At 43.1% G+C, this 24,555-nt stretch overlaps 2 protein-coding genes across 5 annotated transcripts in view; one reads left to right on the top strand and one right to left on the bottom strand.

The window, feature by feature from the left end:
- The first annotated feature begins 1,127 nt into the window (after positions 1 to 1,127).
- hdhd5 (haloacid dehalogenase like hydrolase domain containing 5) lies at positions 1,128 to 15,289 on the top strand. 2 transcript variants are annotated; one of them, XR_013816023.1, is made up of 9 exons: positions 1,128 to 1,442; positions 2,386 to 2,604; positions 2,745 to 2,857; positions 5,769 to 5,862; positions 6,004 to 6,037; positions 6,119 to 6,293; positions 8,647 to 8,835; positions 11,080 to 11,653; positions 12,413 to 13,332. XR_013816023.1 is itself a non-coding variant. In XM_079810205.1 (8 exons), exons 1-8 carry the CDS (start codon positions 1,344 to 1,346, stop codon positions 11,495 to 11,497), a joined length of 1,341 nt encoding a protein of 446 aa, XP_079666331.1. In that variant the 5' UTR covers positions 1,164 to 1,343; the 3' UTR covers positions 11,498 to 15,289. The 2 variants fall into 2 exon arrangements, 1 of the variants encoding a protein (XP_079666331.1); XM_079810205.1 differs by having other exon boundaries at positions 1,164 to 1,442; positions 11,080 to 15,289.
- Positions 15,150 to 24,555, bottom strand: part of rab19 (RAB19, member RAS oncogene family) — a 12,609-nt gene continuing 3,203 nt past the window's right edge. For 2 of the 3 annotated variants that reach the window (XM_079810209.1, XM_079810208.1), the window contains 2 exons: positions 23,182 to 23,365; positions 15,150 to 15,611 (listed from right to left, as the gene is read on the bottom strand). In XM_079810209.1, coding sequence (XP_079666335.1) covers positions 15,340 to 15,611; positions 23,182 to 23,365 — 456 coding nt within the window. In that variant the 3' untranslated portion in view covers positions 15,150 to 15,339. The remainder of the gene's footprint in view (positions 15,612 to 23,181; positions 23,366 to 24,555) is intronic. The other variant, XM_079810210.1, reaches the window with a different exon arrangement.

Below are 24,555 nucleotides of genomic sequence, written 5' to 3'. Positions count from 1 at the left end.
GGCAGCCATTTTGTGCCAGAACGCCCACCACACACCAGCTGATTGACGGAGAGGAGACAGATTGATGAAGCCAATCAGTATATGGGGATCATTAGGAGGCCATGATGCAGGGCTCGACATTAGCAATGGCCCGATGGCCCAGGCCAGTGATTGGCCATCCGCAAAGGCAAAACAAACGTCATACCCAGTGGCGCGAAGAGTGTCAATGTTACTTAATTTTTTTTATTACGTATTAAAATGGCAAAGAACTACGAGGCTGATAAGAGCTCCCCTTTACTGCCTACGAGAGAACGGTCGCTTGACTTGTCTCATGAGTGAATTTGGGTGTTATTCCAAAGGCAGCGCATGCGCTCCGAAACAGACCGAGACGAGACGAGTAAATTATACTTTCGGTTTCATGTGCACGTCAGGGATGGCTGACGCAAAACTGTAGTTCCAAAGCTTTGCGCGATCCGAAGCGTGATTCAAAACACCTATGTCACGTAACTACGGCTAAATGAAGCCAAAAATATCTTATTAAATGTGTATCTTTGTTAATTGTTTATCTTTTGTTATATATATATATGATAAACAATGAACAAAGATACACATTATATAGGCAAACACAGTGCTAATATTACTGGTCAGGTATGGTCTAAAAATAATTTATATATATATATATACTTTTTTTTCATGTCTCCAGTGGCTCTCTAGCTCTTAATTCATGTACTCCATTTGCTGTATTGATTAATCCTAATGTATACAATACATACAGCTTAATGGAAAAGTTTTCCTTATTTCTTTCAGGGCCAATAAAAATATAGGAGGGGCCAGCAAAACTCTAATCTACTGGCCCCAGGTGCCAGTGGGATTTTTTTTTATGTTGAGCCCTGCATGATGCACAGAGGCCAATGGGCAAATTTGGCCAGGATGCCGGGGTTTCACCCCTTACTCTTTATGGCCTGGGACCACAGGGTGAGCGCCCTCAGAACATGCGCATACTTTAAAAAGGTACTAGTAGATACAGAATAGGCACTGGTATCTAAAAAAATAAGTACTAGATATTTGTACTTTTTAAGGATTAAATGTTATTTCGGCTTGCCATATTATGAGCGCGTTCTGAGTCTGCGCATTGCGCAACACCAGCAGCAGCAGGCTCCTGTCTGTCAGTCCTACAGCATTTCCTGCTGACACACAACAACACACATGCATTGATTTAGATAAGGGCCATCTTATACGTGGCGTTTAGAGCTATAAAAACATGTTTAACAGCCGCCGATAGCATGTGGGCTAATGGTTAAAAGAGTCATGCTCAGGTCAAAGTAGAAACATTGTCTCGTTTCTTCATTTATTTCTCCTCAGAGATGTTGAATATGTTTAGAATCGGGTGGAGAGGCTTGAAATTGAGCAGGAAAGTCACAAATGCAGCTGCTTTTGCGCAGACGCAGGGCCGCTACACCACAGTGAGTTCATATGATTATAATTAGTATTATTATTAATCAGAATTTAACCCTCATTAATACTCATGAACCAACTAACACGACAAAACGAGTGGTGGTATGTGTTCAAAAGCTTTGTTGTTGTTTTGTTATGAGTTTCTGGCCAATGTTGGGCTGTGTTTTAAAACGTAGTGAGCTGTCTATCTAGACAGCAGTTTCGGGCCAAAATAGTGCACATACTATAGTGTATATGGTCACGCTTTAGTTTAGGGTCCAATTCTCACTATTAACTATGACTTTTGGCTCAATGAACTCCTAATTACTGCTTATTAATAGTTAGTAAGGTAGTTTAGGTATTGGTAGGATTAAGGGATGTAGATAGAAGGTATTAAATGTGCTATATAAGTACTAATAAACAGCCAATATGCATGCTAATAAGCAAATAGTTAATAGTGAGAATTGGACCTTTATATAGAATTGGATATATATATAGTTATTTTGACAGTCATTGATATTTAGCAAGTGAATGCAACTTTTGCAATTGATCTACATGAACTTTCCCCTGGATTTCTTTACTGTGGGATGTTTTCCCCTAAATAGCACAGCAAATGTAAGTGGATGTGCTCAAGGTTTCACTTTCCTTTTGCAGGAAATGAGAAAACAGTCTAAGGTTGGTGTGATGAAACACCTGGTCATTAGGGGACGGTGTGGCATTTGAGCCTCAATTTGATCTGTAACTTGAAGGTGTAGGTTCAAATCCCCATTGAGGCAAAACGATCACCATTGTGACCTTGATCAAGACCTTTGCCCTCAGATTCCTCCAGGAAACCGAGTGTTATGTGTACAGTTGGTCCTGTTTATCACTGTAAAGCTGCTTTGAAATCTGTATTGTATAAAGCGCTATATAAATAAAGGTGACTTGATGAAAAGTGAGTACTAACAAACTTGTGATTATTTTTGTTTCGAGGATGTCTGTGAGCCGGACCGCAGCTTGTTTGGGCTTCTGTTTGACATTGATGGAGTGCTGGTACGTGGACGGACGCCCATCCCTGCAGCTAAACAGTGTTTTAGGAACCTGGTGGACGGCGATGGAAAATACAAGGTTCCTGTGGTGTTTGTGACCAACGCAGGGAACGCTCTCCGGCAAACCAAAGCCGAGCAGCTGTCTCACCTTCTGGAGGTTGAGGTGAGACACCCGACGACAGGTGTAGCCACAAATACTACACCTTCCAGGCTGCCCCGTCTGCACTGTCGGTAGCTTAAACACAGCATCTGATTTGTTTAGTGTCCGAGAGTAAGACAGGGCGGTTTGATTTCTCCAAACAGGTGTCACCAGATCAGGTGGTGCTGTCCCACAGTCCTCTGAGGGTTTTCAGTCAGTTTCATGACATGTGCGTGCTGGTGTCCGGACAGGGACCCGTGGTGGAAGTTGCTCACAAGTATCCTTTACCTTGACATAAATTACTATAATTATCGAAAAAAATATGTATATATGTACACCGATCAGGCATGACATTATGATCGGTGAAGTGAATAACACTGATGATCTCTTCATCACCTGTTAGTGGGTGGGATATATTAGGCAGCAAGTAAACATTTTGTCCTCAGAGTTGATGTGTTAGAAGCAGGAAAAATGAATCAATGTCGGACCGCTTTGAGCGTTGGTTTGCCTATGCTGGCCACACTTGAAGATTTTAAGCCTGATTTTGGGCTGATATAGACATGTATTTATTTTCTTTACTTACAGAATGACGTGCTGGTTGACAGTCCTGGCTTTTGGTGTGTTCAAGTGTAGCTTTTTGGCAGAGACTAGAGCTGCAACTAACGATCATTTTTTCTGTCGACTAATCTAAAGATAATTTTTTCGATTAGTCGACTAATCTAAAGATTACTTTTTCACTTAGTCGACTGATCTACCGCTTACTTTTTCGGTTAGCCGACTAATCTAGCAGTTACTTTTTCGGTTAGTCGACTGATCTAACGATTACTTTTTCGGTTAGTCGACTGATCTAACGATTACTTTTTCGATTAGTCGACTAATCTAACGATTACTTTTTTGTTTAGTCGACTGATCTAACGATTACTTTTTCGGTTGGCCGCCTAATCTAACGGTTACTTTTCTGATTAGTCGACTAATCTACCTATTACTTTTCGCTTGGCCGACTGACCTACCGATTACTTTTCAATTAGTCGACTGATCTAGTGGTTACTTTCGAATAGTCGACTAATCTACCGATTGCTTTTCGCTTGGTCGGCTGATCTACCGATTACTTTTCGATTAGTCGACTGATCTATCGATGACTTTTCCGGTAAGCCGACTAATCTAGCGGTTGCTTTTCGATTAGTCGTCTAATCGAACGATTACTTTTCTATTTGTCGGCTAATCCAGCGGTTACTTTTCGAATAGTCGACTAATCTACCTATTACTTTTCGCTTGGCCGACTGACCTACCGATTACTTTTCAATTAGTCGACTGATCTAACGATTACTTTTCCGATTAGTCGACTAATCTAGCGGTTGCTTTTCGATTAGCCGACTGATCTAACGATTACTTTTTCGGTTAGCTGACTAATCTAACGGTTACTTTTCCGATTAGTCAGCTGGTCTAACTATTGCTTTTACGATTAGTCGACTAGTCTAACGATTACTTTTCGATTAGTCGACTAATCTAAAGATTTTCCAAGATTAATCTGGTGATTCTGTTTTACTTATTATTGTATTTCAAAGAGGGTAGTGAATTTGTATATTATTTTAACATGAAATCAATGAATGATGACAATATTAATTGTATTTCAGGAAGGGTAGTGTACTTAAGCCATTTTATAATGAAATATATGAACACAAGAAGCATTTTAAACATTATGTATAACTAATGATACTATTCATCATAAAATGTATACTGAGTAGGCCTAATTAGGAAATGTTGTTTACTATAATAGTTGAGTATGATTTACTTATTGATTTGTGTCAATAGTAAACGAAAATGCACTTGTATTTATCTGCAAAAGGTTCACGTACAGGAGCTTTCAGCATAGTGTTAATGTATAACTAGTCGTCTATTTTGAAGATATACATGTGCATAAACTAAAGCTGCCAGAAGTTTTTGCCCAAACTTCAAAGACACGTTTAAATGATTAAAACTAGAGGCATATCTTAACTTGAATGTAACTTTAATCATGTAAACTACCTAGGCTATATACAGCATGTTATTATGCATGTGTTTGGGACAGAGGGGAACCCGGTTGCATTTGCAGCAGATATATGCTGCCCATAATAAATAAAAGCACCAGACGTACTGGGGTCGGAGAAGAACACCGGAAAATGTGACCGAATGGACAGTATTCGTCTGTATTTGCAATACACACGCCACGGTTCACGAACACTGGCAGTGTGAAAGCACACCGGACTGCTTGCGCGCGCAGTGTGAAACTGGCGTTACAGAGCAAACAAAGCACAGTTTTATTCGGCTTCTGTTTAAAGTACTCCCACACTTTTGAATGTTGCAGTCCGGCTTTATATGATAAATGATAATTTTCACTATGCCCGGGAGCAGAAGCCGCCATTATTCTAGATCTGTTCTTTTCTTGAAAGTAAATAATGAGAAGCGTCGACGCGTTTCACGCATGTCGACGTATTTTCGTAATCGATGTCATCGATGAAACGACAAAGTCAGCTTTTAGTTCTTTGACGTCAGCTTGGTGTGTCCCGGGCTTTACACCTCCGGTGTGCATTATTTTCCTATAATTCAACAGACCGTAGTCAACTATTCAGCTCATACTACGGTTACCACACCTCAAAACATTGTTCAGATGTCAGGGCTTTTGTCCTTAAAACACTCTTGTGTGTAGGGCTTGCGCACCTCATCCCACTCCCCCGTTGCTAATTCCAAAACGTCATTTTAGAGATAGTAACGGAGGCTAGAGCCACTGATAGCAGAATAATAACGTTATTAATGCAGTTATTAGAGAGAGAGAGATTAAGCGGATGTGAAGTCTGTGCGTCTCTCGATGTTCGGCAGAAGCGTCTCTACTAATAGCGAAACTGTACGTTTATCAGCTTCAAGAACAGCAGCGTTAGTGAGAAATGTCATGTAGCTTTTAATTTGCTAAGCTATTTTACTGATAAAATCCTCAGAGCAACACGTTTCTGTGAGGGTGTGTGTCCGCACTGTATGTGTGTGTGTTTGAACGTGAGAAAGAGAGTGCTTTCTGTACATAATAAAACGTAATTTTGTGGCAAAAAAACATGGAAATAATTTGTAATTTAGAAAGCATTCTACAGCCCCGTAGTATAAATAAATGTGTGTGTGTGTGGGGCTATATATTATGTCCTTGACAAAATAAACTCCAGTGTTGGTTTCAAGAACGTTGTGACCATTGACATGCTAAGGGAGGCGTATCCTCTCCTGGACGTGGTGGATCACCATCGCAGACCCAAGGACTTGGTGAGTAGAAACAATAATAGCGGAATATGTAAAAAAAATCAGGAGAATTTAGCATTTGTTATTACTAGCTGTGTTGGTAAGGGAAGTGTCAATCTTAAGCGTTGCGCATTGACTGTATAATGTCCTTAATACATTTCTTAGATTCCCCCATCTAAAACTTTGCCACCGATAGACGGTAAGTTTCATTCCACCCGTTTCACTTTCAGCTCTGGAAGATCTGTGTCCGCTCACGTCTGTTTTTACTGTCACTTTAAAGCTGTCATCCTGTTCGGTGAGCCTGTCAGGTGGGAGACAAACCTACAGCTGATTGTTGATGTGCTCTTGGCCAATGGGAGGCCAGGAAATATGGTGACATCACTGCATTACCCACACATCCCTGTGCTGGCCTGCAACATGGATCTGCTGTGGATGGCCGAAGCCAAAAACCCTCGGTTAGTGTCAGGATGATTTTATTCAGCATTCAATTGATCAAAAGTGACAGTAAATACAATTATAATGTTACAAAAGATTTCCATTTCAAATAAATGCTGTTCATTGAACTTACTAATCATCAAAGAATCCTTCGGGAAAAATGTTTAAGCATTAATAATAATAATAAATCCTCATATGAGAATGATTTCTGAAGGATCATGTGACACTGAAGACTGGAGTAATGATGCTGAATATACAGCTTTGATCACAGGAATACATTACATTTGAACACATATTCACATAGAAAACACTTATTTTAAATTAATAATATTTCACAATATTACAGTTTTTACTGTATTTTTGATCAAATAAATGCAGCCTTGGTGAGCAGAAGAGACTAAATTAAAAAACAAAAAAAATATTCCTGACCTTAAACTTTTGAACTGTAATGTATATATATTTCGTGGAGTCAACATAGTTCAAATGTACACTATTAACACATGCTTCAGGTCTCATTGGGCTTTATTGATCAGTGCATGTTATTAAAAAATATATATTTGTATTGCTTCAAGTCTAGAACTTTCCTTTTTGGCATTACTTTCGCTAGGGGTTTAGTAACTGTTTTATGCTAGCGTTGAAGGTAATGCAGCCCACTTTACACCATCACATCAATTCTTGCTTGATAAATCTCTTTTTAGTTGAATATCCTTTTGCACTCATCAAATTCATCAGAATGCTGAAGTAAAAAAATGGGTTGCAAATGCCATTTTATGTTGACTTTAACTTAAAGAGCACCTATCATGGAATTTTGAAATTTACCTTCCATATAGTGTGTAACATAGATCTAAGTGAACAAAAACATCCTGCAAAGTTTGAAATATGACAGTGCACCGTATATATAGTTATTTTCTTTCAAAAGTAAGAGTCGACTCTGAGTTATTTTTAAGAATTGTTAGAAGACCGAAGCTTTTTCTCTGACTAGATGACGTCAACTTGTCAAGTTATTTGAATACGATACGCCCACTTATTAATCCAAGACGCCAGTGAAAACTAGAAAACATCATGGCGACGAGACGCCAGTGAAAACTAGAAAACATCATGGCGACGAGACGCCAGTGAAAACTAGAAAACATCATGGCGACGAGACGCCAGTGAAAACTAGAAAACATCATGGCGACGAGACGCCAGTGAAAACTAGAAAACATCATGGCGACGAGACGCCAGTGAAAACTAGAAAACATCATGGAGACAAGACGCCAGTGAAAACTAGAAAACATCATGGCGACGAGACGCCAGTGAAAACTAGAAAACATCATGGCGACGAGACGCCAGTGAAAACTAGAAAACATCATGGCGACGAGACGCCAGTGAAAACTAGAAAACATCATGGCGACGAGACGCCAGTGAAAACTAGAAAACATCATGGAGACGAGACGCCAGTGAAAACTAGAAAACATCATGGAGACGAGACGCTGTGTTCTGAAGTGCGACTCAAAAGCAAACTTCTTTCATCTGCCCAAGGATGAGCATTTGAAGAGTGGCTTGAAGACAAACCATACATCGTCGCGATTGTGTGCTCATTAGTCTTCAAATGTCTCTATTTGCATGTTTCGCGATCTCAGGAAGCTTTTATTATGGACTTTTATTATGGCACATGGTTCTTCTTCGTCTGTCTGTACCATATATGGACTACATGTGCACAGAGCGCCCTCCGGCTGCCAGGATGAATTGAAAACAACACATAAGAGACTCAATCGCTCATGATTAGGCTATATCTGCGCATTTTGAGGAAGTATTGAATAAAAAATACTCCTCTGTTTAGAAATTTGACACAGACATATGAGAATCTATCAATATGTCTCCTCATCTGCACACTTTTGAACTAAAAGCCCTGAGGGATGTTGATTTGTCGCGAGTCTTCGTGAGGAGAATAGAGGAGTTTTTTTATGAATGAGATCAGCTGAGGCTCATATTACAATCAAACGGTACCGACGCGGTTTTCATATTCATAACTCCTGACACATATTAACAAATTACTGTCACTATAAGACTTTGATGGGCGTTCCGTTTCCGAAAATATCTGCACAGACTAAACCAATCACAACTGACTGGGTCATCGGACCAATCACCGCAGATTAGCGTCACGCAAAGGCGGGGTTTTGAAAAGTGAATCACTAAAGGAATCATTTGAGAATCGCTGTCAAAACAGGTAAAAATAAATGCATATTATAAGAAAACTAAAGTCTTTTTTGTCGTTGCATGCATGCAAAACTGTTGTTGGGAAACAATATTTGGACCATTTTAAATGCCATAATAGGTGCTCTTTAAGTTAAATACAGAGTTAACAAGTATTTGCTGTTGATTTGTTGTTAGATTTGGTCATGGCATGTTCCTCGTGTGCCTGGAGAGCATCTATAAGAAGATAACGGGCTGTGAGCTGAAGTACGAGGCTCTGATCGGGAAGCCCAGCGTTGTGACGTACAACTATGCCGAACTGCTCATTAGGCAACAGGCCGAGACACTGGGCTGGACCCGACCGGTCGAGAGACTTTACGCCATTGGGTGAGTCATATTGATTTGCATTTAATTAATATGCATGAGCATGTTTTAAATGGTCATTATTAAAACATTAGTGAAACAATTCAAATGTATCCAATAATGTGGTGTTCCTTAAATAGATACATGGAGATATTTATAAGCAAAATAATTACATTTTTTATAATACTAAAGATACACGGGGTCTTTAAATATTTCTGCTTCAAACTGTATTTAATAATTATGTAAATATTTATAAATAATTATGTGTGTGTGTATATATATATATATATTTATACACCATGAAGTAAACATTGTTTTCCATCCCCAAATCAAGAAATGTGTGATACCATTTAAGATATTTGTGACCTTACATTTCATAAAACTGCATTTTCTTAGACTTTTAAAGGATATGTGGGGACTTTTATTTACACGCATTTGGACCTTGCTTAGTGCACTGGTGTGCAGTCATGTTGGGACAGGAAGGGGCCGTCCCCAAACTGTTCCCACACAGTTAGGAGCATGAAATTGTCCAAAATGTCTTGGTATCTGAAGCATTAAGAGTTCCTTTCACTGGAACTAAGGGGCCAAGCCCAACCCCTGAAAAACAACCCTCACACCATAATCCCCCCTCCACCAAACTTTACACTTGGCACAATGCAGTCAGGCAAGTACCGTTCTCCTGGCAACCACCAAACCCAGACTCGTCCATGGGATTGCCAGACAGAGAAGCGTGATTGGTCACTCCAGAGAACACGTCCCCACTGCTCTAGAGTCCAGTGGCGGCGCGCTTTACCCCACTGCATCCCACGCTTTGCATTGCACTTGGTGATGTAAGGCTTGAATGAGCTGCTCGGCCAAGGAAACCCATTCCATGAAGCTCTACACACTGATCTTGAGCTCATCTGAAGGCCACGTGAAGTTTGGAGGTCTGTAGCTGTTGACTCTGCAGAAAGTTGGCGACTTCTGTGACCCTCAGCATGCGCTGACCCCGCTCTGTGATTTTACGTGGCCTAACACTTGGTGGCTGAGTTGCTGTTGCTCCCAATTTCTTCCACTTTGTGTTATAACACCACTAACAGTTGAGTGTGGAATATTTAGAAGTGAGGAAATGTCACGAATGGACTTATTGCACTAGTGTCAACCAATCACGGCCCCACGCTTGAGTTCACTCTGAGCTCCTGAGAGCCACACATTCTCACTAATGTCTGTAGAAGCGTCTGCAGGTCTAGTGCTTGATTTATACACCTGTGGCCATGAAGTGATCAGAACAACTCAATTCAGTGATTTGGAGGGGTGTCCCAATAATTTTGGCAATATAGTGTATTACAATATAAACACCATAAAGTAAACATTGTTTTAAATTTAAGACCTCTTAAAATAATCAAGATGTTTGTTTTCTTTGATTAACATTAAAGGGTTAGTTCACCCAAAAATGAAAATTCTGTCATTAATTACTCACCCTCATGTCGTTCGACACCTGTAAGACCTCCGTTCATCTTCAGAACACAAATGAAGATATTTTAGTTGAAATCTGATGGCTCTGAAAGGCCTCCATTGGCACAATGGCACGGTTCACTCTCAAGAACCTTAAAAGGCACTAAAGACGTCGTTACAAAGTCCATCTCACTACAGTGGTTCAAAAATAACTTTATGAATCGGCGAGAATAGTTTTTGTGCGCAAAAAAACCCTAAATAACGACTTATATAGTGATGACGATTTCAAAACACGGCCTCATGAAGCTTCAAAGCGTTATGAATCAGTGAGTTGTATCATGATTCGGATCGCGTGTCAAACCGCTGAATCGACTCACTGATTCATAACGCTTCGAAGCTTCATGAGGCCGTGTTTTGAAATCGTCATCACTATATAAGTCGTTATTTAGGGTTTTTTTGCGCACAAAAACTATTCTCGCCGATTCATAAAGTTATTGTAGAACGACTGTAGTGAGATGGACTTTGTAACGACGTCTTTAGTGCCTTTTAAGGGTCTTGAGAGTGAACCGTGCCATTGTGCCAATGGAGGCCTTTCAGAGCCATCAGATTTACACTAAAATATCTTCATTTGTGTTCTGAAGATGAACGGAGGTCTTACAGGTGTCCAACGACATGAGGGTAAGTAATTAATGACAGAATTTTCATTTTTGGGTGAACTAACCCTTTAATGACAGACATCAGCAGGTTTATTAGGCTGCTGTCTCTTTAAGACCTGACACACTCTTGACACACATCCAGGTCAGAACGTTTAATGCACATGTTTCTCTCTCATAGTGACAATCCCATGGCTGATATTTATGGTGCAAACCTGTACAACCGCTACCTCAAAGCGATGCATCGCAGCCGTGCCCAGGTGCAGGCGCAGGGCGGCTCGAGCAGCCAGGTGACCGGAGACCTGGCGTGCGAAGCGTCCGACGATGCCAAATGTTCTGGACAGGTGATGGTGGGCGGCTCGTTCGAGCACCGTCTGCCTGAAGGCTGCAGCTCCATCCTGGTCTGCACGGGCGTCTACAACCATGACCAACAGGACTTGCCCCTCGACCCCGAGCAGACGGTCACAGAGCAGCAGATTTTCCACGGTCACCGGGACTTCCGCTTCGACCCCAGCCTGACTCAGCCTTCCTTCATCGTCCATGACGTTCGGGATGCAGTGGAGCTGGTCTTCCAGGTGGAGGGTTGGCCGCTGCAGTAAACCGACATCTAATATGCCTAATATCTACACGCGGTGCGTCACAACACAACAGAACCAGTCCGGTTTATACTCGATGAAGCTGCCTACAGAGGAGGTGTTAGTGGCGCCTTCTGATTTTTTTATATTTGTCTGTTGCGTTTTTTAATTTTTTTAAATGCTTTAAAGGATTAGTTCACTTTTAAATAAACTTTCGCTGATAATTTACTCACCCCCATGTCATCCAAGATGTCCATGTCTTTCTTTCTGCAGTCGAAAAGAAATTAAGTTTTTTTGATGAAAACATTTTCCAGGATTTTTCTCCATATAATGGACTTCAATGGGCTCCAAACGGTTCAAGGTCCAAATGACAGTTTCAGTGCAGCTTCAAAGGGCTTTAAACGACACCAGACGATGAATACGGGTCTTATCTAGAGAAACCATCAGTTTCTGTGAGAAATCGAGCAGTATTTATGCTATTATTTTACCTCCAGACGAACGCGATCATCTCTGAGCTCAGCCATAACTTCCGCTAAGTGAGGTAAAATACGAGCGTGGTCATAGATATATACGTAGATTCCTCATTAGCGCCTGCACGGATCAGTAGAATGAGGCATCTGCGATCGATAAATCTATGACCAGGCTTGTATTTTGACCTCACTTAGCGGAAGTTATGGCGGAGCTCAGAGATGATCACGTTCGTATGATAAGAGGTAAAATAATAGCATAAATACTGCTCGGTTTCTCGCAGAAACTGATCGTTTCTCTAGATAAGACCCTTATCCATCGTCTGGTATCGTTTAAAGCCCTTTGAAGCTGCACTGAAACTGTCATTTGGACCTTGAACCGTTTGGAGCCCATTGAAGTCCATCTTGGATGACATGGGGGTGAGTAAATGACCAGCAAAACTTTATCTAAAAGTGAACTAATCCTTTCAAGCCACTTGAGCCATGTGATTTTGCCCATCCATTTTATTTGTTAAAAAAGTATGCATGTTATTTTTTTGGTGGCTTTCCCTCTAATTTAAATGCTTTGAACAAATATTTGGAAGCCCATATTAACATAAATAAGGTAATTGAAAATGTTCAGTAGTGTAGCAAAGTATGAAGCACTGCTCAGTTTATTTTTAACGGAACCCCATTAGCATCATTTTTTTTAATGTAACTACATGTTTCTACTTTAGAGTAAAAAATGGTAATTGCGACTTTGCAATTGGTATATTTTTGCTCGGAATTGCAAATTGAGACTTTATATGCGACAATAGCCAAATTTCCATCCACACTTTGCGGTTTTGTTATCGACAAAGTGAATATGCGTCAAAAAAAGATTGTTTCCATCCAATTAGCATTTTACCGATAAAAAGTGTGTGCGTAATGACATCATCCCTAAAAAAACCTATTTTGTTTTGAGCAAAAAAAAATCTGCTCGAGTCGTTTCCACACATAATTTTGTATATATCGCAAATTTTATCGGATCTTTGGCATCACAAATATTTGTAAAATGCAGCGAGTAATGAGACGATTGATATTCGGCAGTTTAATGCTTACTATTTTCACAAAAAATTGGCCTATTACTAAATTATGAAATATTAATCAGAAGATCACAGCGAAGTGGGACAGCTTGTCACACGTCTTTTTTTCAAGGCGCTATATTTTCCTCATCCATTTTAAAACAAAACTTTATTATATATTATTAAAGGTCATTTTTGATCGAGATGCTAACGGTCTAATCAGATTCAATAATCTATGCTAAGCTATGCTAAAGTGTTACCGTCAGACCCGGAGATCGGCTGAATGGATTAAAAAACTGTAAAACTCAACTGTTTAACTCAAGGGGAGCTGGAAAATGAGCCTATTTTCAAAAAAAAAAAAACAAGTGGAGCATTCCTTTAAATTGTATACATTAAAAAAAAGTGTACTTCGTTAGATCAAGCAGTATTCAGAAACGGGTGCAGTTAGCTAACTTTTATTAGTTTGTAAAAAACAGACAAAATGACAAAAATAAGGATGAATGATGTTTGAGAGGTAACGTCTTAATAAAATAATTTAATATACAATATAATATGAATTTAATGCACATTTGAACTATGGAGAAAATGTGCTTTAATGGAAAAGCAATTAATTTCCTTTAATTGATCATTTTGTCATGTGACACCACATTTATTTGCGTTAAAGCCCATTTTTCGTGACAAAAAGTGTCCACGTCATTTGAAGTATCGACCTAGAATTTATACGCTTAAGTTAAACGGAAAAAGATTGTGTCGACATTTGCAAAAAATGATTGATAATTGGCATTTCCATCAGCTATATTATCGGTACACATTTTGATGCGCTAAAAAAAAAATCCTTGGATGGAAACCTGGCTAATGTTACTTCACCTCTTACAATGCAACTTTATGTCTTATTTCTTAAACTGTTTTCTTAAGGTGTGGTCACATTTACAGTTCCAAGTGTGACAGAACAAGCAGCTTTCTGCGAATCTGCGTGGGGAAATCTTTCGCCTTCATGCAAAATTCCTAATCATGTATATTGGATTTCGCCCACAAGAATTCGCAGAACAACCGTAAATGTGCCAGACGAGCAGAGCAAAGGGTGGTGTGATTTGAATTCAATGCAGCAATTCAAATCAAGTAAGACTGAAGAAACAGTTTGAAAGAGTCAAGTGCACTATTTGGGAAAGGCGTGTTGAAGGTTACTGCATTTTATTGGCATAATCACACCGTACCGCCCCATTGTTTACAAAGCGAACGTTCGAAGACTAATACAAACGCTTTTTTTAACAAAACAGGTAAAACTATGATAAATTAAATGATATGTCATTCAATAACATACAATACAATTTGAACAATTCTCCTTTTCCACACTTTTAAACAATGGGGCAGTACTTCCGCCCACGTTCGGCGTGACCTTTTCAACCTACGTTACGTAATTGTGGTTAAAAAATATATACATTTGAATTTTTTTTAGAAAATGACCGATGGTTTGGCTAGATAAGACCCTATTCCTCAGCTGGGATCTCTCAGCACCATTTGAAGCACTTCGAAGCCCTTTGAGACTGCATTGATGTGGACGTTCAACATTTTGGTTGCAATTGAAGTCCATTGTGTGGAGAAAAGTCCTGAAATGTTGATTTCAAAATACTTAATTTCTTTTCCTCTGAAGAAAGAAAGACATGGACATCTTGGATGGAATTGGGGTGAGTAAATGACCAGGAAATGTTAATTTTTGAGGTGAACTAATCCTTTAAACGCTCACAGCAAAGACAGACCATCATCTGTGAGTGAAGCCATACTAGTTATTGAAGAAACAACACAGTGCCATAGATAGGAGGAAGTAAAGTAGGTTGTAAATAGTGTGTGTTCTCTCTGAAATATCCTTAAAGTACACAATCGCCTCAGTTTGTTTGTATAAATGTGAACACTTTGGTCTGCTGTAACACACTGTACCTCTTAAGAGCCAATCACGCAGGACGTACAGTTTTTCATGTCGTACTGTATTTTTAGACGGGATTCAATTTTAACAAACGCGTTGTGCATTTTGTTCTAACTGTTTTTGAACAAGGTAACAAGCCGCGTTGTTTATTGTTGTTTTTTAACAATTTAACACACATCACTCAATATTTCGTCTTTTAAACGTAATGTTTTGTGATACGAAAGAAGAAAAAAATGCATTTACTGACTTACTGTTATTAATGTTTTATGCATTTTATTGTACTGTACACAACCTACTGCAAAATAAATGTCACAGAAGAGGTAAACCATAATATTATTCTTGTATACGTTTACAGAGTTCATCCATTAAATGCAACGTTCAATTTTCTGAGATGTCTGATTTGTTTTAATATCATATCTTATATATATAAGTCATTCAGCAGTCACATGACTTCTTCTCATGTTCCCCATCTATTGAGTGAGAATCCAAGTGCAAGAAAAGGGTGGGTGAATCTGATTGGTTGTCGTGATGGACTATTCCCCCGTGTCGTACTATGAGTTCCCGGGCCATCAGTTCGAAGGCTTCCTCGATGTTGTGATACTGTTTGGCGGAGGTTTCGAGCGCGGCCAGCGCACCGGTCCGCTCCGCCAGCGTGCACGCCTCCTCGAACAGCACCTGCCGCTGCGCCTCCAGGTCACACTTGTTTCCTGCAGGACGGAATGTAGATTATGAATATCTAGTTTATTTGCTGTTAAATGGCTCGAGCAGACATCTTGAGTAGAAGTGTTGAGGGGTAGCGCATTACAAGTAACTTGTAATCAGATTACTTTTTTTAAAGGGGTGGTTGCATGCGATTTCATTTTTTTTACTTTACACACTAACTAATGTTGCTGATTGAGCATAAACAGTATCTGCAAAGTTACAGAGCTGAAAGTTCAATGCAAACGGAGATATTGTCTTTTAAAGTTATGGCAGTTTATTGCCTACAAAAACGGCCGGTTTGGACTACAACAAGCTTCTTGACATTATAAACACCTGCTATTAACATAAACACTGCCCCCACGAACACGCAACAAAGTGGGCGAGGCCACGTCTCAGTCATTACGAAAGAGAGAGAGCTGCTGCAGAACTAAAAACTACATTTGGCCATCTAACCAATCTAAGACCATTGCGTTTTTTTCGGAGAGGGATGGGCTTCACAGAAGCAGGAAGCAAACCAGCCGTTCAAAGGACAGTGGAGACAGCGGTGTGGAATAAAGGTAAAATATAAGAAAAATATGGCGTTTTAAAAAAAAAAAAGAAGTATTAAGACATGTTATACTGCGCCCCATAAACACAACCAAGCCTAGAAAAAAAACACGGAACCACCCCTTTAAGTAACTAGTAAAGAAAAAAGCTTTACTTTTTAAATAATTTTTTGGGGGTTATTAAAAAATATGCCCAGCCCAGATGGGAAAAAGCAACACAAAAGTAATGTAACGCATTACTTTCCATAAAAAGTAACTAAGTAATGAAATACGGAAGTGAGTTAAACTGCAGTTCTCTTTCATAGGTTCACTCGACGCTGCGTCACTTTAATGACGTAATGGGACGCCCTCTGGGTGTGCCGATTGTCTGAAGCCCTTATAGAATCACGCCAATTGATTGGCTGATGGCGCGCACGTCGCCCCACCTGACGTAGTCACCTATATTAGCGCTCGCGCGCGCCATCTGCTCCTCAGATTTCTCTGCCTTCACGAAGCGGCCATTTCATGCCCTTCGGTTATCGATTTTTCTGGCCCAAAAACAGTCGATATTTACCTCAGCACTTCAGCGACCGCGGATTGTGGAACTTTGTTCTCCTTGTGGTGAAGTGCTATGGAATTCCGACGTTGCCCACCGCCGTGCACTCGCTTCATCGCGATCGACGATCCCCACAGTAAGTGTGTTAAATGTCTGGGATTTCCACACGCACGCGACGCGGTTCAGGGGTTCTCTAACTGTAAATACTGCGATAACCTCCTTCTCAAAACCCTCCGCTCGAGGCTCGCGGTTTTTGAGAGGGAGTCATCCGTTTTTCCCCGTCGCGCTCCCGAGGCCGCGCAGGCCTCTCTTGGATCCGCGACCTGGGGTTCGGATGTAGAGCTCGAGGATGTGGAGTGCGAGCAGACGGGCCTCGCCCTTTCTCTCCCTCTCTCCCCCGAGCATGTGCGCGGGACTCCGCCTGTGGAATACTCGCACGATTATCTCTGTCCCAGCCCGGAGGCACGCGATGCGGTTTCCTTCGGACTGGAGGATGTCATTTTCACTGCAGCATCCGACTCCGAGGATTTCGGTGCTGCAAATACTGACGACGCTCTCCCGCCAAGCGGCCAGGAAGCGCGGCCATCAGCGGCGTATGACGAGCTCGTGGATGTACTCGCGCGCGCTACACAGAAGCTCGCGATCGAGTGGCCGGATGAACCCCGCGAAGCTCAATCTTCTCGGTTGGATGAGAGATTCCTCAGCGGCCCTAATTCTAGGCCTCCGCGGAGGAAGCTACCATTTTTCAGTGATCTACACAGTGAGATTTCTAGATCCTGGAAGCAGCCGTTCTCAGCCCGCCTAACTAACGCGGCAGCCGCTGATTTCACTAACCTCGTGGGTTTTGAGGAACAGGGCTATTCCGCTATTCCCGCGGTTGAGGACACGCTGGCCACTCACCTCGCGCCATCTTCAGCTCCCTCATGGAAGTCCCGCCCCCTTCTTCCCACTAAGCCGTGCAGGACCACTTCTGCCCTGATTGGAAAATCCTACATGGCGGCTGGTCAGGCTGGCATGGCCCTTCATACTATGGCCATTCTCCAGGCATATCAGGCGGATGTACTGAAGGAAATGGACGAGGGCACCGGTTTGACGCCGGAAGCTGTAAAGGAGCTTCGTAAAGCCACGGATTTGGCGTTACGAGCAACTAAACACACAGCTCGCGCTGTAGGGCGCTCTATGGCGGGCGCGGTGGCGGCGGAGCGCCACTTATGGCTTAATCTCACTGAGATTCGCGATAAGGAGAAAGTTTTCCTTATGGACGCTCCGATTTCCCAGTCCGGATTGTTTGGGGAGGCGGTTAACACTGTGGTTGAGAAGTTTAGATCTGCAAAATCCCAGTCTGCCGCTCTTAAGCAGTTCATGCCGAGGAGAGCGAGGGACGCTCCTTCCCCCTCCCCCTCTCAGTCCAGAGATCGCCCCTCTTTCAAAAGAGAGTTTACCGCCCGGAGGAGCGACCAGAGTTATCCTCCACCCACCACGGTCTGGGGAGCTCGCGGTCGTCCATTTCCCCGTCAACGTCCTCACAAACGCATCGACCCAAAGCGGCCCAGCAAACCTTCTGCTTCGGCCACTTCGAGTCGCTCCTGACCCTCCGGTCAGAAAAAGGGGAGCTGCAGTTCACGACCGGGGCTGGGTCAGACCGCGCAAGCGTTTCTGCCCGCCCCCCACCAGCTCTCCCTATCCAGCTCTGTCATTTCCGCCGCCCAGCGCGCTTCGGAATACAGAACCGAATATATCCTCGCCTTTTCCGGCGCTGGAGGAAGGAGACGCTCTCTGCTTTCTCCCCTCACGTCTGATTGGCTCACCATCCGCCGCTCGTCCAGACGGAGACACATCCGGTCTTCTCCGGGAACCAGAGCGGCCCAGCCTTCCACTGCCTACTCCGCGCCAGGACGCCACGTGCTCTCCTCTGCGGATGGCCACACCCCCCTCAGAGGTCCAGCTCGACACCCCAACTCAGGTATGTCCACCGCACCTCATCATACCTCCCACTTTGTCAAATTTCCTCCTCGAGTGGAAACTTTTGCCAGGGATATCATCCTGGGTCCTCCGCACGATTCAGTCAGGCTACACGCTTCAGTTCTGTCGCAACCCTCCTCGCTTCGACGGGGTCGCTCAGACGGTAGTAAACAGCGCCTCTCAGGCTTCTGTGCTACAACAAGAGCTCTCTTCTCTCCTCCTAAAGGGGGCAATAGAGGAAGTTCCGGCAACAGAGGAGAAATGTGGCTTCTTCAGCCGTTATTTCCTTGTTCCGAAGAAAGACGGCGGTCTGCGTCCCATCCTGGACCTCCGCCGCCTGAACTTCGCCCTCTACAAAGGGAAGTTCAAGATGCTAACGCTAAAGACTATCTTGTCTCAGATACGTGCGGAGGACTGGTTTGTCACTATAGACCTGAGAGATGCTTACTTCCATATTCAGGTTGTCAGACGACACAGGAAGTTTCTCAGGTTCGCCTTCAAAGGGAAGGCTTATCAATACAAAGTCCTTCCCTTCGGCCTTGCCCTGGCACCAAGGACGTTCACGAAGTGTATGGATGCTGCTCTGGCCCCGCTGAGGCTCCAGGGCATCCGTATTCTCAATTACCTGGACGACTGGCTCATTTTGGCCCACTCCAGGGAGTTAGCCTGTCATCACAGAGATGTCGTTCTTCGACACGTTCAATCTCTTGGCTTGAGAGTGAACACAGACAAGAGCGTTCTTACTCCGGCTCAGCAGACCACCTTCTTAGGTGTTCGTCTGGACTCCGTTCCGATGCAGGCCCGTTTGGCCCCTGCTCGGATTTCCAGTATCACAACATGCTTGGTCCGCTTCAGGCTAGGCCATCATGTTTCTGTGGGTACGTGTCGCAGGCTCCTGGGTCTCATGGCCGCAGCTTCCCCGGTGCTTCCCCTGGGACTGCTCCATATGAGGCCCTTCCTCTGGTGGATGAAACGCTCAGGGGCTCGGTCAACAGGATCGGCCCTTCGCCTATTGAAGGTGTCACGCGGCTGCTTTCGTGCCCTATCAATGTGGCGGGACCCTCTTTTTCTTCAGAAAGGGGTCAAGATGGGGGCTGTTTTCCGTCGCCAAATGGTTACGACGGACGCCTCTCTTACCGGCTGGGGTGCGGTATTCGAGGGCAGACCAGCTATGGGGATCTGGGAGGGGGAAGTTCTCTCCTGGCACATAAATTGCCTGGAGTTGAGAGCGGTATCCCTGGCCCTTCAGCATTTTCTCCCCTCACTCAGGGGGCATCATGTCATTGTCAGGACCGACAATATGGCAGTGGTGTCTCACGTAAATCGCCAGGGAGGATCACGGTCGCGCACCCTGGACAGGCATGCGCGCCGACTCCTCCTGTGGTCTCAGGACAAGTTTTTGTCCCTGAGAGCAGTCCATGTACCCGGAGTCTTGAACCTCGCTGCAGATTATCTGTCGAGACAGAAGCTCCGGTCAGGGGAATGGATGCTGAACCCTCAAACTGTGTCACAGATTTGGGAGATGTTCGGGAAAGCGGAAGTGGACCTCTTTGCCTCGAAGGAGTCGTCCCAGTGTCGGCTCTGGTTTTCTCTGAGCTCTCCGGCCCCGTTGGGGATAGATGCGTTCGCGCATCCATGGCCCAATCTGAAACTCTATGCGTTCCCGCCCATCAAGCTGATTCCGGCGGTTCTGTACAGAGTAAGGGAGAGTGGGGCCAGCCTCCTGCTGGTGGCTCCACACTGGCCATCCCAGACTTGGTTCTCGGAGATGGTTCTCCTCCTGGACTCCTCCCCATGGGAGATACCGGTCAGGAAGGACCTTTTGACACAACTTCAGGGCAGGATTTGGCACCCTCACCCGGAGATTTGGAAGTTGTGGGTATGGCCCATCAAGGGCCAACGATACTAAACGCTGGTCTTTCTGCAGACGTTCAGGAGATCATTGCTAATGCGAGAGCCCCCTCCACAAGGAAGCTCTATTCCTCCAAGTGGAGGGTCTTTGAGTCGTGGTGCTCGACTCATGCAGCGGATCCAGTTAACTGCCCGGTTGGTTCAGTTCTGGAGTTCCTGCAGGAGAAATTTGCTGCTGGAGCAGCGGCCACCACCCTTCGGGTCTATGTCGCAGCTATAGCTGCCGGTAGGGAGTCGGACGAAATCCCGCTAGGCAAGCATAGACTGGTTTCATCTTTCATGCGAGGGGTTAGGCGCCTGAGACCGGCACGCTCCCCTGGTATTCCCTCTTGGGACCTCTCCGTGGTCCTTGAAGGGCTAACTTTGGCTCCATTTGAGCCTTTGGAGTCAGCTCCTGAGCGAATTCTGACTCTCAAAGTTGCTCTTTTGTTAGCTCTATCTTCTTTGAAACGAGTGGGCGATCTACAGGCTCTCTCTGTTAGTGGGACCTGTATGGATTTTGCCCCTGGCTTAGTCAAGGTTACCTTAAGACCTAGGCCAGGTTATGTGCCCAAAGTTTTGTCCACGTCATTTCGCTCTCAGGTTATTACTCTTCACTCCTTTCACCCCCCTCCGTTTGACTCGGAGGAAGACGAGAAACTTCATTTGCTCTGCCCAGTTCGAGCGTTGAAGTGTTATGTTGACCGTTCAGACAGCTGGAGGAAATCTAACCAGCTGTTGGTATGCTTCGGTGCTGGCCGCCGCGGGCTTGCCGCTTCGAAGCAAAGGGTTTCCCATTGGGTGACAGAGGCTATTTCCTTAGCTTATGAGGTGCGTGGTTTACCTTCACCTCTTGATATTAGAGCGCATTCTACCAGAGGTGTGGCTTCCTCTCAAGCACTTTTTAGAGGGGCTCTTTTGGAAGACATTTGTGTGGCGGCAGGTTGGTCCTCTCCGCACACTTTTGTGAGATTCTATAGTTTGGATCTCGACATGGCTCCGGGTTCGCATGTCCTGTCTGCTTAACCTAGTCATGTAGGTTATCTGGTGTTCTTTGAGCCAGATACGGCAGCGCTTTAGCTTGGCGTGTTTGGTATATCGTTCCCATTACGTCATTAAAGTGACGCAGCGTCGAGTGAACCTATGAAAGAGAACGTCTCAGGTTACTTGCGTAACCTATGTTCTCTGAGTAGGGAACGAGACGCTGCGTACGCTGCCAAGCTCTTCGCGCTGCCGACAGGCTTTCCTTTTCGGCAGAGAAATCTGAGGAGCAGATGGCGCGCGCGAGCGCTAATATAGGTGACTACGTCAGGTGGGGCGACGTGCGCGCCATCAGCCAATCAATTGGCGTGATTCTATAAGGGCTTCAGACAATCGGCACACCCAGAGGGCGTCCCATTACGTCATTAAAGTGACGCAGCGTCTCGTTCCCTACTCAGAGAACATAGGTTACGCAAGTAACCTGAGACGTTCATGGACTGGCCACTAGAGACAGGCTCCAGAAGGAGCAGAATCTCTTTGAGCTCATGTTAAAATGCCCAACTTTACAGCAGAAGAACACATGTTTACAGTCTGGGACACATTGTGGTTTTGGTCTAGACGGCTAATTTTGCCCTTCATGACGACTGTGAGGGGGTGAATATTTTCATAACTCATTCGTTTACATTATATAAAGCCTTAAAGTTCTGCATAATTAAGGGCGTGGCCACTTTGAGTGACAGGTGGATTGCCGTTTGTCTGCTGTCTGTTAGTCATCGCGTCCCCTCAGCTCTGCCCATGTCCCGCCTCTTTGCCCATTTTCTGTTATCTGGGAGTGACACGATGGCTACAGACGACTTCGAGGCTTCAAAGCTGCTCTTCAGAAACCTATGGGTGACGTCACGGACTCTACATATATATTTTTTACAGTCTATGCTTTAGGAAGTAACGCAATATTTTAATGCATTAGTAACTTTTTCCAACACTGTCGAGCAGCTTTCAAAGATTTGATGCAAATAACCGGTGACAGTGATTTAATAACAAATAAGACAGAAAACTGTAAAAAGCTCATTTGCACATTTACTGAACAATGTGAAAACAGAACAGTGTCAAAACGGCAAAATATCTACAGAAGAAAAAGCTACATATGAAAAGCTAATTAATTAAATAAATAAAAAATACAATTAAAATAAATAATAATAAAAAAAAACACAAACTAAAAATTTGTTTTCCTGCATTACGTGTGACCATTAAAATCACCATGAAAATTGACTATTCGTATTTTTTTCCTATGGGATGTTGCAGTATTTATTATAAATGATTTATCAGTGCACATCATTATCATTTTTAATTCATGTGACTTGTAAACTTTAATCCAAATAACTTGCTTTACTGGTGTGAGGGCGGGGCCACCTGTCACTCACATGAGATCCACCAATAGCAAACCACCACCTTCCAATCAATTCCCCACAGACAAAATCAAGCCCCGCCCCACATTTGTTCTTGTTTGATAAGCCGTTTCATGCCGACTTTAACCAACATCAGTAAACCATGAACATGCAAATGTGTTGTTAAATTAAAGTATTTCTTCAAAGACCTCAGGGGTACTCAAGTAAATATGGGGCTTTGGTTGATAGAAAGCGTTTGGGAATTTATTGCTCTGACCTATCAGAACGAAGACGACGTTGGCGGCTCCGTACTGCTCCACTCCTTGTATCCAGTGCGGCAGAGACTCAAAGGTGGGCCGTCGGGTCAGGTCGTACGCGATCATGGCACCGTGGGCGCTTCGGTAGTAACTCTGTGTGATGGTGCGGAAACGCTCCTGTCCCGCCGTGTCCCAGACCTGCATCTGAACTCCAGATGGACACAATCACAAATGAAAAAACACACAATTGACATATCAGTGTCTCCTAGACATGCACACTCTTAAAAAATATATATACTTTTTTTTTTGCAGTGATGCAACCAACCATTATTGGTTCAGTGAACAATCTTAATGGCCTATACTGTACCACATTACTATTATTGTGTAAAATTAATATTACATTTCTTTCACAGAACATAGTATGTTGCAACAATCCTTATAAAAAAAATACATTGTTAGGCATAGTTGTGTTTCCAATTGGTTTTATGCAATACATAGGCATTCATTTTATCTTTCCAGAATGATGTTTGTGCACTTAATGTAATAAACATCATACAATACAATAGTTAAATAATTCGTTATTTTTAATTGATATTGTGACAACTTTTGATCAGGCATTACCGCCTGGGTCCTAAAGGAGACTCGATTTCTCATAACACCAGAGATTTCTCGTTCCACTCCAATTTTAGACACGAACTTGCGAACTTTCCTTAGCACGGGGGAATCCCCGCCGCCATTTTGAAGTGCGTCTACTTCATATGTACACTTCAGGCAGCTTCATGTGTGAAGTCACGCTTATCGCGTTTAATTTACCCCACAACTATACACTCCAAAAAAAAATGGTGCTATATGGCACTAAAAGTGGTTCTTGGCTCGTAATCATCACTTTAAGTGCGATATAGCACCATTTTTTAGAGTGTATGGTATTTTAATTATTTAAAAAAAAAAACATTTAAAGCAACCCAAACAAACCTACATACATATAGAATGCTGCACTAAAGGTGTCATGAACTGGCTTTTTAAATTTTTTTATACTGTTGTCTGAGGTCAACTTATGACGTTCGCATGGTTTTTACATTCAAAACCATCATAATGAATAAGTAATAGGCTATTTTCTGCCCAGGTTTTGAAGCTCTCTCCTGCACGCTCGGATTTTATGGGCGTGCCACACTGAAGACTTGGAAGTAAACGTCCACGGCTAGGATTGGATAAGATTTGCACATTTAATGAGCTTCGGCTCCCTGCGAGTACACCGTGAGGGATTGTTTTGAATTTGAAGCATGTGGGAAAACGGCAACCGGAATAATTCATCCCACAGGGCTCGCAAAACGTCTTTATCAAACAAACACAGTGATTTATATCTCATCCACCCAGGATTGATTGGAATGTTATTT

Source organism: Gobio gobio (genome assembly GCF_949357685.1).
Source record: "Gobio gobio genome assembly, chromosome: 25".
Lineage (NCBI taxonomy): Eukaryota > Metazoa > Chordata > Actinopteri > Cypriniformes > Gobionidae > Gobio > Gobio gobio.
Note: the sequence above shows the minus strand (reverse complement) of the source record. Positions and strands in the feature narration are given on the sequence as shown.

Bases quoted from the DNA above. Each gene is read 5' to 3' on its own strand.
- hdhd5 (XM_079810205.1), top strand. From the start codon at position 1,344: ATGTTGAATATGTTTAGAATCGGGTGGAGAGGCTTGAAATTGAGCAGG. The intron at 2,605-2,744 runs GTGAGACACCCG...TTCTCCAAACAG, and splicing joins CTCACCTTCTGGAGGTTGAG to GTGTCACCAGATCAGGTGGT. The intron at 6,294-8,646 runs GTTAGTGTCAGG...ATTTGTTGTTAG, and splicing joins GCCGAAGCCAAAAACCCTCG to ATTTGGTCATGGCATGTTCC.